General features: G+C 42.8%; 1 protein-coding gene across 1 annotated transcript in view; it reads right to left on the bottom strand.

The window, feature by feature from the left end:
- Positions 1-12,868, bottom strand: part of LOC142248935 (FRAS1-related extracellular matrix protein 1-like) — a 204,932-nt gene that overhangs the window by 44,813 nt on the left and 147,251 nt on the right. Inside the window, exon 25 of the mRNA XM_075320403.1 lies at positions 6,148-6,562. Within this exon, the coding sequence (XP_075176518.1) occupies positions 6,148-6,562 (415 nt within the window). The remainder of the gene's footprint in view (positions 1-6,147; positions 6,563-12,868) is intronic.

Genomic DNA, 12,868 nt, shown 5'->3' with positions numbered 1-12,868 from the left:
AGCGTACCTTGTTAAAATTGATTGTCTGCAGCGGTGATGTGCACTATAGCTTGTGATGTCATCGCTGCAGCCGGTAAACAGTGACGGCAATCACTGGACCGAGGGAAGGTGAGTATCTGCTGTGTTTGTTGTTTTATATCTATATACAGTTGTACTCTAAAGTTTACATACCCCGGCAGATTTTTTTGCTTTCTTGGCCTTTTTTCAGAGAATATGAAATATATTTTTTTCCACTCATAGTTAGTGGTTGGGATATCTTTTCGTATCCCTTTCCTGTTATATACAGTTCAACTATCTTTTCCCATAGATCCATTGACAATTCTTTTCCTTTCCCCATGACTCACATTCCACAAATGTCAGTGGCTGGATGAAAGATGCAAGAGTCTGTCTGGACCCCAGAAACTCACTCCGCTTTTATGCACACACTAATTACAAGCAGACAGGTCACAGGTGAGGATGTTACCTTTATTAGCCATTCACACCCATTTGTGTCAACTTCTGTGCATGTTTTCAGCTAAAATCACCAGGGTATGTCAACTTCTGAGCAGGGTCATTTGGATGTTTTTGGTTGATATTATGATTTATAAAGAGAAAACACAGAAGTGACAATAAATGGCTTCACCACTGACCATGAGTAGAAGAAAAAATTGTGTGTTATCATTCATATTCTCTGAAAAAAGGCCAAGAAAGCAAAAAATCTGCCGGGGTGTGTAAACTTTTGAGCACTACTGTAATATTTTTTGAAAGTGTAAAATCCCTTTAACTCAGAATCTTCTAAAAGGGAGAATGAAAATTGGTTTTCTAAACCGGACACGTAGTGATAAAAACGGCAAGAGGAGGTAATCTTTGAAATCCCACCAAGGACACCATCTGCAATGAGTTTGTATGTTCTCCCCGTGTTTGCATGAGTTTCCTCCGGGTACTCTGGTTTCCTCCCATACTCCAAAAATATACTGATAGGGAACTTAGATTGTGAGCCCCAATGGGGACAGTGTTGCCATTGTATGTAAAGCGCAGTGGAATTAACAGCGCTATATAAGTGAATAAACATTATTATTATTATTATTATTATTATTATCCTGAATATGTCATTGAGGATCTTGAGGATTCCACCAAAAGCCAAAAGATCCAAACAGAAGACGGGATGTTCCGGAGAAGCGCAGGATCACGAGAAGTTGAAACCAATTGTCCTTTATATACATATAGTCAAAAAAGATTCCACCTCTAAAGGCAGAAATCAAAAACATCAAGAAGTGTTGGCTAATGTCGGAGGACAGGAAGAGCGAGGACGTTCCGTAGACGGAGCGGTGAGGAGGATATTTATGGACTGTTGATGCAGAAGAGAAGCAGATGAAGCTCGTTAAAATGATGGCAATAAATACATTTTTTATTTAATCTAATTACCTCCAAAAACGCTCTACAAATAAATAATTTCCTATTAACGAGCCCCGTGGGTCATTTACCGAAATTCATTAATAGTGCGCACAAATCTAAAGGCACACAAAATCTTACAGAAATCAGAGTGACTGCTCCCACCACCTCCTGAATGCAGATTTGAGGTTCTTTCCAAATGCCAAACCTCATATTTACCCCCGGTGAGCCACAGGAACTTCCAACAAGAAGCCTGCGAGATCCAAAGGTCGTAAATTTGAAATGCTGAAGATGTGTTATTTGAACATGCCTTATTACATGAATGCCGGGGTCTATGCGACACCCTGGAGCACAACAGCACAACTTTACAACCCTGGTCACAATGTTGGGTTTGTACAAACTCCCACAAGGTACACACGGCTTCTCAATCGAATGGCATTATTTTTTGATCCCATCAAATCCCAAACCTCAATATCACCCCCACCCCCCTCCCAACCCGCATCTTGGATCTTACAAAAAAAAAAAGTCAGTACAGTGCAAACTCATAAATATTCATGGAAATGCAAAGTTCAGACCAACGCGTGTATCAGGGACGGAAATCTGGTCAAAAAATGTTAACTTCTTATTCAAAAAGTTACAAAAAAATAGTTCTTTACATTTTAAGGTTCATATTATGACTCCTTGAGGACAGAGATAGTAGTTATATTCTTGTACATAGGAGCAGTATTATAGTAGTTATATTCTTGTATATAGGAGCAGTATTATAGTAGTTATATTCTTGTATATAGGAGCAGTATTATAGTAGTTATATTCTTGTATATAGGAGCAGTATTATAGTAGTTATATTCTTGTATATAGGGGGCAGTATTATAGTAGTTAAATTCTTGTACATAGGAGCAGTATTATAGTAGTTATATTCTTGTATATAGGGGCAGTATTATAGTAGCTATATTCTTGCACATAGGGGCAGTATTATAGTAGTTATATTCTTGTACATAAGAGCAATATTATAGTAGTTATATTCTTGTACATAGGGGCAGTATTATAGTAGTTATATTCTTGTATATAGGGGCAGTATTATAGTAGTTATATTCTTATACATAGGGGCAGTATTATAGTAGTTATATTCTTATACATAGGGGGCAGTATTATAGTAGTTCTATACTTGTACATAGGGGCAGTATTATAGTAGTTCTATACTTGTACATAGGGGCAGTATTATAGTAGTTATATTCTTGCACATAGGGGCAGTATTATAGTAGTTAAATTCTTGTACATAGGAGCAGTATTATAGTAGTTATATTCTTGCACATAGGGGCAGTATTATAGTAGTTATATTCTTGTACATAAGAGCCATATTATAGTAGTTATATTCTTGTACATAGGGGCAGTATTATAGTAGTTATATTCTTGTATATAGGGGCAGTATTATAGTAGTTATATTCTTATACATAGGGGCAGTATTATAGTAGTTATATTCTTATACATAGGGGGCAGTATTATAGTAGTTCTATACTTGTACATAGGGGCAGTATTATAGTAGTTATATTCTTGCACATAGGGGCAGTATTATAGTAGTTATATTCTTGTACATAAGAGCAATATTATAGTAGTTATATTCTTGTACATAGGGGCAGTATTATAGTAGTTATATTCTTGTACATAGGAGCAGTATTATAGTAGTTATATTCTTGTACATAGGGGGCAGTATTATAGTAGTTATAGTCTTATACATAGGGGCAGTATTATAGTAGTTATATTCTTATACATAGGGGGCAGTATTATAGTAGTTCTATACTTGTACATAGGGGCAGTATTATAGTAGTTTTATTCTTGTACATAGGGGCGGTATTAAAGTAGTTATATTCTTGTACATTGAGGGCAGTATTATAGTAGTTATATTCTTGTACATAGGAGCAGTATTAAAGTAGTTATACTCTTGTACATAGGGGCAGTATTATAGTAGTACTATTCTTGTACATAAGGGGCAGTATTTTAGTAGTTATATTCTTGTACATAGGGGCAGTATTATAGTAGTTATATTCTTGTACATAGGGACAGTATTATAGTAGTACTATTCTTGTACATAGGAACAGTATTATAGTAGTTATATTTTTGTACATAGGGGCAGTATTATAGTAGTTATATTGTTGTACATAGGGGGCAGTCTTATAGTAGTTATATTCTTGTACATAGGGGGCAGTATTACAATAGTTATATTTTTGTACATAGGGGCAGTATTATAGTAGTTATGTTGTTGTACATAGGGGCAGTATTATAGTAGTTATATTGTTGTACATAGGGGGCAGTCTTATAGTAGTTATATTCTTGTACATAGGGGGCAGTATTACAATAGTTATATTTTTGTACATAGGGGCAGTATTATAGTAGTTATATTGTTGTACATAGGGAGCAGTATTACAGTAATTATATTCTTGTACATAGGGGCAGTATTATAGTAGTTATATTCTTGTACATAGGAGCTGTATTATAGTAGTTATATTCTTGTACATAGGGGGCAGTATTACAGTAGTTATATTTTTGTACATAGGGGCAGTATTAGAGTAGTTATGTTGTTGTACATAGGGGCAGTATTATAGTAGTTATATTGTTGTACATAGGGGGCAGTATTACAGTAATTATATTCTTGTATATAGGGGCAGTATTATAGTAGTTATATTCTTGTACATAGGGGGCAGTATTATAGTAGTTATATTCTTGTACATAGGAGCTGTATTATAGCAGTTATGTTCTTTTAGCATTATTACTGTAGTAATATGATTACATAAAGAGATGCTATTGTGGTAAGATGCCAGATGGAGTTTATTTATAATGTGGTTGTACAATATTTGCTTTTAGTGAATGTCTCATTGGTCTGAAGTCTTGAAACTCTTCAGGAAATTAATTTTTGACTGATATAACAGCATAATTATAATGTAAGGAATTTGAAGCCCTAACCCTAGGACTGCGTTTATTTTCACACTTTACTGTACGTGATACTTTTTTCTTTTACATTTTTGTAAATTCGGTTGTTCCCAGCTTTGCATACGGCAGGAATATGATGGTTTCTCATGTGTTTTACTTGAAAGGTCTGGAAGCCACAACCTAATAACGGGGCCTGTAGACTGGTTGCTTTTGTGGTCAGGTCCTATAGAGCGGAGGGTGATATGAGGCTTAATATAACCTCTAGAACAAATAATAATATGTGTACTTAAGATTTAATTTCCTTTTGGAAATTATACTCTTGCAAAGAAGTGGAACTTTGGTGGAAACTTTCCTGCGTTTACAAGAAAGGTTTGTCTGAAACTACATTTTAAATGCATAAAAAAGCCTATATTATCAGCCTGATCTGCAGCAGAATGACGTCCACATTCACCTCTCAAACATATAAGGTTTCAATATCGGAGATTTTCACCAAAACGTAGCCCCTTTACAACATCGCCATTTTCCATTTTTGCGTTTTCGTTTTTTCCTCCCTTTCTGCAAAGAGCCATAACTTTTATTTTTCCATCCACATATACTGTATGTATGAGGGTTTGTTTTTTTGTTGTTGGAGGAATTGTCTTTTTACACTCTGTTATGGGGGATCTGTGGATAATGCGCTGTTATGGGGTATCTGTGGATAACGCTGTGTTATGGAGCTCTGTGGATGATGCTCTGTTATGGGGGATCTGTGGAGGACGTACTATAATGGAAGCTCAGTGGATGACGCCCTTGTTATGGGGGATCTGTGGATCACGCTCTGTTATGGGGATCTGTAGATGATGCTCTGTTATGGGGTATCTGTGGCTCATGCTTTGTTATGGGGGATCTGTGGATGATGCTCTGTTATGGGGGATCTGTGGATGACGCTCTGTTATGGGGGATCTGCGGATGACGCACTGTTATGGAGGATCTGTGGATGACGCTCTGTTGTGGAGGATCTGTGGATGATGCAATATTATGGGGGATCTGTGGATGACGATGTTATGGGGTATCTGTGGCTCATGCTCTGTTATGGAGATCTGTGAATGACGCTCTATTATGGGGATCTGTGGATGATGCACTGTTGTGGGGATCTGTGAATGACACTATTAGGGGGGATCTGTGGATGACGCACTGTTATGGGGGATCTGTGGATGACGCACTGTTATGGGGGATCTGTGGATGACGCACTGTTATGGGGGATCTGTGGATGACGCACTGTTATGGGGGATCTGTGGATGACGCACTGTTATGGGGGATCTGTGGATGACGCTCTGTTATGGGGGATCTGTGGAGGATGCACTGTTATGGGGGATCTGTGGAGGATGCACTGTTATGGGGGATCTGTGGAGGACGCTCTGTTATGGGGGATCTGTGGAGGACGCTCTGTTATGGGGGATCTGTGGATGACGCTCTGTTATGGGGATCTGTGGATGACGCTCTGTTATGGGGGATCTGTGGATGACGCACTGTTATGGGGGATCTGTGGACGCTGCACTGTTATGGGGGATCTGTGGATGACGCTCTGTTATGGGGGATCTGTGGAGGATGCACTGTTATGGGGGATCTGTGGAGGACGCTCTGTTATGGGGGATCTGTGGAGGACGCTCTGTTATGGGGGATCTGTGGATGACGCTCTGTTATGGGGGATCTGTGGATGACGCTCTGTTATGGGGGATCTGTGGATGACGCACTGTTATGGGGGATCTGTGGACGCTGCACTGTTATGGGGGATCTGTGGATGATGCTCTGTTATGGGGGATCATGAATGTCACACACATTAGCTCTGAAGTAATTGAGGATTGTACTTGCCTGTATTACAAACACTGCAGAATCCTCCTTTAATTGACCGTTAAGCAAAAATCCGACATTGGTGTCATCTGTGGCCGTGAATGAGAATCGGTCCCGTTCTGTCGGCCCGCCGGAGTGTCGATAAGTCAGGTATAAATTGTTAATATCGATCTGTGTGAAGTGGTTTTCTTGCAGCACTGCGCCGCTCAGGTACAGCCGCCCGTGCTGTGGATATTCGGTAATGGTGAACATGAGCCTCTCCAGGGGGCTGTCCGGGTCCGTTATCTGCAGAACATCAGAGGTGATAACAATGGCTTCTCCTTCCCAGATCCAGAGCCCTTTATTGTTCAGGAGGGTTGGAGGGATCTTGTCTCGCAGTGCGATGATGAACTCTAATGACCCATCTTTAGCCTTCAGCCCGTTGCTTACAGTAAAACTAGGAAAAAAGAAATATCAACAGTTTTGAAACTTCCAGGAGAAGTGCGAACGATCAGGACTAAAGTCCAAAAGCTGCATTGTACAGTGCAAGCACAGTGGATGGGATTTATAGAAATGCTGCGTAACCTGCGGCGCGGGCTTCATATCTGCAGCATGTCAACTTATCATATGGAGATGCGCGAGTCTCCTGTGCTGAAGAACACAGTGGACGCAACGAAAATATGTCCAGAACATATGCACATCACAATTTCCAGACTAAAGCGGGCTTTACACGCTACGAGATCGCTACAGCGATCTCGTTGGGGTCACGGAATTTGTGACGCACATCCGGCCGCATTAGTGATGTTGTTGCGTGTGACACCTATGAGTGATTTTGCATCGTTGCAAAAACGTGCAAAATCGCTGATCGGTGACATGGGGGTCCATTCTCGAATATCGTTACTGCAGCAGTAACGAAGTTGTTCGTCATTCCTGCGGCAGCACACATCGCTCTGTGTGACACCGCAGGAACGAGGAAGCTCTCCTTACCTGCGTCCCAGCCACAATGTGGAAGGAAGGAGGTGGGCGGGATGTTCGTCCCGCTCATCTCCGCCCCTCCGCTTCTATTGGGCGGTGGTTCAGTGACGCTGCTGTGACGCCGAACGAACCGCCCCCTTAGAAAGGAGGCGGTTCGCCGGTCACAGCGATGTTGCAGGGAAGGTAAGTCCGTGTGACGGCTCCGGGCGATGTTGTGCGACACGGGCAGAGATTTGCCCGTGTCGCACAACCGATGGGGGGCGGGTACCCACGATGGCGATATCGGTACAGTTATCGCAGTGTGTAAAGCGGCCTTTATACTTCAGAAATACTGGCTACTTTGTGTATATCACATAAAATCCCAATAACATACACTGTAAAGTATATGGGTGTAACGTAAATAAAATGCGGAAAAAGTTCACGGGGTATGAATACCTTTTTTAAGGCCCTGAAAATTGATTTGTCCGATTTTTGCAATGATTTTTGCTGAACTTCTATTGCCCTTTTAAACTGCGAGTTGTCTTAAGACACTGGAGCCTTTTACTTTGCTGCCCTCCATGTCTCCTCTGTGTTATGAGTCTTGTCTGGCTTACGAGTCCTTAAAAGTTAACAAAATATACTTTTGTTTCATAAACTTCTAAAAAAGCATGTCCTGCGAGTGCGTCCAGAAGCCACAGCTCCAGCCCCAAACTCCTGCATGATCTCGCCCTGTGCAGAGAAGTCATATCAGCTACAATGGCCCTGATTTATCAAGAAGGGAGCCTAGTGTCCCAGTATTAAGGAAGATTGAGCTGGAAGAAGAAGCGTCAAATTCATCATCAGTCTTGTGCCTCATCTCTTAAAGGGGTTGCCTGAAGTAGCTTTTTTTGCTTTTAATTCATAGGTGAGTCACGGGTGACAGACAGTCATGTGGTTTGGGGCCATAGAAGGTCACAGCATTTGGCTGCGCAGAATGCTCCCTGACTTTCCATTGTTCCTGCTGTCAGTATTCATTGGTATAGGTAGCTTTCCTGCTGCATTCATCTCTCCCCCTTTTAGACCCAGCAGAAGCTCGCCTTCCACCCAGCTGCTGATCATCAGCATTATCTTGGTAGTCAAATACCCCTTCCTTCCCTAGACTTGTGCTGGTGATATTTTCAGTTCATTCAAGCTCTGATTGCAAGCAGGTGGCTTGCACTCCTCTGTGGTATTGTTGTTGAAAACTTTGCTGAACTTCTACCTGAGTCATCTAATGATAAGTTGTTCATGCATTTTCCCCTGTGTGTCCTCCTTGTGTCTTCTATAGTGTTTAGTGGGGTTGATGAAGAGCTCATCCAACCCATTCCCGATTTAGGGCCCAGCATAGGTGTAGAACCTATCTTAGGTGGTGAGGTACCCCAGGGACCAGCCAGGGGTCACCATTTTCCCTTTGCCTAGACACAGGGTATCCCTTACCTTTCGCCATTCGCTTGATAGTTCCCCGTACTTAGCGTGACGTGCTTAAAATTAAAAGGTCCAGTCTCCGAGAACTGCTCCAAAAGTACAAATATAATGCTCAATTCAAAAGTGCTTAGTAAATTATTGCCGCACAAATTAGTGATTTTTCAATCGTCACACTCAGAATTGTGGGTTATAATTTCTGGGGCAATTGAAAAGGAACTGGATATTTCTCATCTCATTAATATTTCTGGAAAGACATATAGCCAAGAACAGATTTGTTTAATATGGTGGTCCCTCACGGACAATCTGCAATCTGAGGACTGCCTGGATATCATGTGATCGACTCCCGCCATTAGGTCAGCTGGTACAACTGAGCACTATTCCTGCAGTGGCCACTACAGGAGAAATGTGGTATTACATTATAAATATTCAAATGAATGGATGTCCATGTAATGTATGGTTATGTTAAAGTGAACCTGTCAGGTGAAATATGCACCCAGAGCCACGAGCAGTTCTGGGTACATATTGCTAATCCCTGCCTAACTTTCTCTGTATCTCGTAGCTTAGATAAAGATATCTTTAGAAAAAGTATTTCTAAAGATCCTTTATCATATGCTAATGAGGCCAGTGACTAGTCACAAGTATGTTACGGTACCGTCACACTAAGCAACGCTCCAGCGATCCCACCAGCGATCTGACCTGGCAGGGATCGCTGGAGCGTCGCTACATGGTAGCTGGTGAGCTGTCAATTAGGCAGATCTCACCAGCGACCAGCGACCAGTCTCCAGCCACCAGCAACGCGTGGAAGCGATGCTGCGCTTGGTAACTAAGGTAAATATCGGGTAACCAAGTGCTTGGTTTACCTTGGCTACCAGCGCACACCGCTTAGCGCTAGCTCCCTGCACTCCTAGCCAGAGTACACATCGGGTTAATAAGGAAACCGCTACGGCATCTTCACATGCACTTACCTGCCCTGCGACGTCGCTCTGGCGGCAACCTGCCTCCTTCCTAAGGGGGCGGGGCGTGCGACGTCACAGCGACGTCACACGGCAGGCGGCCAATAGAAGCGGAGGGGAGGAGATGAGCGGGACATAAACATCCCGCCCACCTCCTTCCTTCCGCATTGCCGGTGGAGGCAGGTAAGGAGATGTTCCTCGCTCCTGTGGCTTCACACACAGCGATGTGTGATGCCGCAGGAACGAGGAACAACATCGTAACATCGGTCGCCTCGAAATTATGTAAATGACCGACGCTACACAGATCGCCGATTTACGACGCTTTTGCGATCGTAAATCGGCGCATCTAGAATTTACACGTTGCGCCATCGTTTTTTGGCGCCGGATGTGCGTCACTTTTGATTTAACTCCTACGATATCGCAGTAGCGATGTCGCAACGTGCAAAGTACCCCTTAGGGATTGAGTCCGGTCTCAGAGAACCACAGGGTGCTGAAGTCATAATATGGACATTTACAATTAGGCTGTTTTAACTGTATCACAAATAATTTGTATCACATTTAATATTAACTTCACCCAGACCTGTCCGGTATTGGCCGTCTGGCTATCAGCTAATGCATGCAGATTGTGAGTTTTGCATGTGTTGAGCAGATGGGAGAGTATAAAGAAGAAAAAAAAAAAAAGTTGAAAAAAAAATTAAATCACCTGGAACCAGAAGCTCAATTCCAAAAATAGTGAGAATGAAATATAGCAGAGAGCGGCAGGGGAAGCTGGCAGCGCTCCGCACCAGAAGGTACCGGTTACAATACAAGATAAACATTTTGAGAAGCCTCAGCTGTGGAGAAGAATAACGAGGCGTTATTTAACCCAATAAAGCTTACCCCCAAGAAATTAATTTAAGAAAGGCCCGGCTCCTTCATGCCTCCCTGCCTAGGTGTAATCTGTATCTTGGCATCTGGTTGACGAGAGGGGTGAGAGGCAGACACCTTCACTGCTGCCGGTTGGGTGAGTGGGATGTTTTCGCAGAAGTTAATATAACTGGTTCTTAGGGTGTTGGGCGAGCGCCGCAGATGGTACCGTCTCTGACAGATACTGCACAAGTAATCCTTTTCATGTTCCTTGCCCGCTTAAATGGAAGGCATGCGCTAAGATTAGGACTTAGTCAATAATAAATTAAAGTATGACACGCTGGGCATGGAGAGCGGGACGATCCGGCAACATAGCAAAAAATAATAATAAATAAATAAAAACAAAAAAGTAAAAAGCTACTTTTCTCAAAAAAAAAGACTCGGTCAAAAATATATGCATTGCAAAATTAAGAATAAAAATTCTAGAGAAGTTGGCTATTATTTGGAGACGTATGGCAACCATGGCACTTTGCACTACAAGATGCACAACATGCCTTAATGTCATACAGCATACTAATATATACTATCTCTATAAATTAATTTCTTAGTGCATATTTTGATGAAAGTGTGTGAGGCCATCAGCCAGCGACTAAAGGGACTTCTTATAGTAAAGACTCACTTCTCTCAGGCCTCAAATTAACGGGAGAGGTATAGAAGGAGCCAAAGACATCTATATGTGTCCAATGTGGAGCATCCCTCTAGGCCTGTTTCAGACGTCAGTGATTCTGGTACGTATTTTGCAGTTTTTATACATATCAGAATCACGAATATACCCATTATAATCAATGGGCCTGCACACAGATCAGTGATTTTTCACTGACCGTGTCTCTGTACGGCGTACACGCGTGTCCGTGATTGCCGCACGGAGACATGTCCGTTTTTTTTGGCATCACTGATGTCCCACGGACCACACTATGGTGTGATCCGTGAAACACATACCAGAAAAACACAGACATTGAAAATAAAAAACATTTTTAACTCACCTTCTCCAGCGACGCTGTGTTCTGCCTCTGCTCTCTGCAGCTTCCTGCCCGGCTCATTACTGGTATGCATATTCATGTATGCAGCCAGAGACGATCAGGAAGTAGACGCAGAGGTGAGAAACAGCGGCGGCCGGATGCAGCACCACAGGACTCTCCAGCACCACGGACAGCAGGAGCAGGGACAGGTGAGTTCATGTCCATGTGCAATCATGGAGCACAGATAATGTCTCATGGATTGCACATGGAGAATATATGCGTGTTTAACACGTCAGTGAAAAACGTGTGTTTTTCACTGACGTGTGAAACAGGCCTTAAGAGGTTTGTATCTATGATCCTTGAAGCATCTAGATGCTTTCGCTAAAACAAAATTAACCCCATAATTGGAAAACGACACTGAAGGATAAATTGGTTTCAGCCAGGGCTCCCCCATCATCTCCAGCCAGGGGTCTCCCATCATCTCCAGCCAGTCGTTGGAAAACGACACTGAAGGATAAATTGGTTTCATGGTTTCAGCCAGGGCTCCCCATCATCTCCAGCCAGGGGTCTCCCATCATCTCCAGCCAGTCGTTGGAAAACGACACTGAAGGATAAATTGGTTTCATGGTTTCAGCCTGGGCTCCCCCATCATCTCCAGCCAGGGCTCCCCTCAAGATCTCCAGTCAGGCCTCCCTCAACATCTCTACCCAGGGCTCCCCCCATCATCTCTACCCATGGCTCCCCCATCATCGCCAGCCAAGGCTCTCTCAACATCTCCAGCCAGGGCTCCCCCATCATCTCCAGCCAGGGCTCCCCCATCATCTGCCGTCAGGGCTCCCTCAATATCTCCAGCCAGGACTCCCTCAACATCTCCACCCAGGGCTCCCCCATCATCTCCAGCCAAGGCTCCCTCAACATCTCCAGTCAGGGCTCCCTCAACATCTCCAGTCAGGCCTCCCTCAACATCTCCATCCAGGACTACCACATCTTTTCCAGCCAGGACTACCCTATCATCTCCAATCAGGCCTCCCTCAACATCTCCAGGCAGGACTCCCTCAGCATCTTCAGCCAGGGCTCCCTCATGATCTCCAGCCAGGGCTTCCCCATCATCTCGAACCAGGGTTCTTCCACCATCATCTCCAATCAGACCTCCCTTATCATCTCAGGCCAGGGCTCCCCCATCATCTCCTGGTTCAAGAGAAGTTTGGAAAAAAGCAGAAACTCTATGAAAATCTATTTATCATTGTTAACTATTGTGTTTAGAGGAATAATAGACGACATATGTTTATCCAAGCAACAACTCTGCTGCCATCTGGGATGATAAGTGTCACCTCACATGCAATGCTTGTATTACAGCTTATACAACAGTATCACAGTCATGTAAATATATAAAACATGTATACAGCAAAGCCGAGGTCACAAAGTGCAATAGAGGCTGTGCCATCACCAATACATCTCAGCAATGATACTATGTACATTTTGGTGCAACTAATTTTTATATATATATATATATATATATATATATATATATATATATATATATATATA

Source organism: Anomaloglossus baeobatrachus, chromosome 8 (assembly GCF_048569485.1).
Source record: "Anomaloglossus baeobatrachus isolate aAnoBae1 chromosome 8, aAnoBae1.hap1, whole genome shotgun sequence".
NCBI lineage: Eukaryota > Metazoa > Chordata > Amphibia > Anura > Aromobatidae > Anomaloglossus > Anomaloglossus baeobatrachus.
Note: the sequence above shows the minus strand (reverse complement) of the source record. Positions and strands in the feature narration are given on the sequence as shown.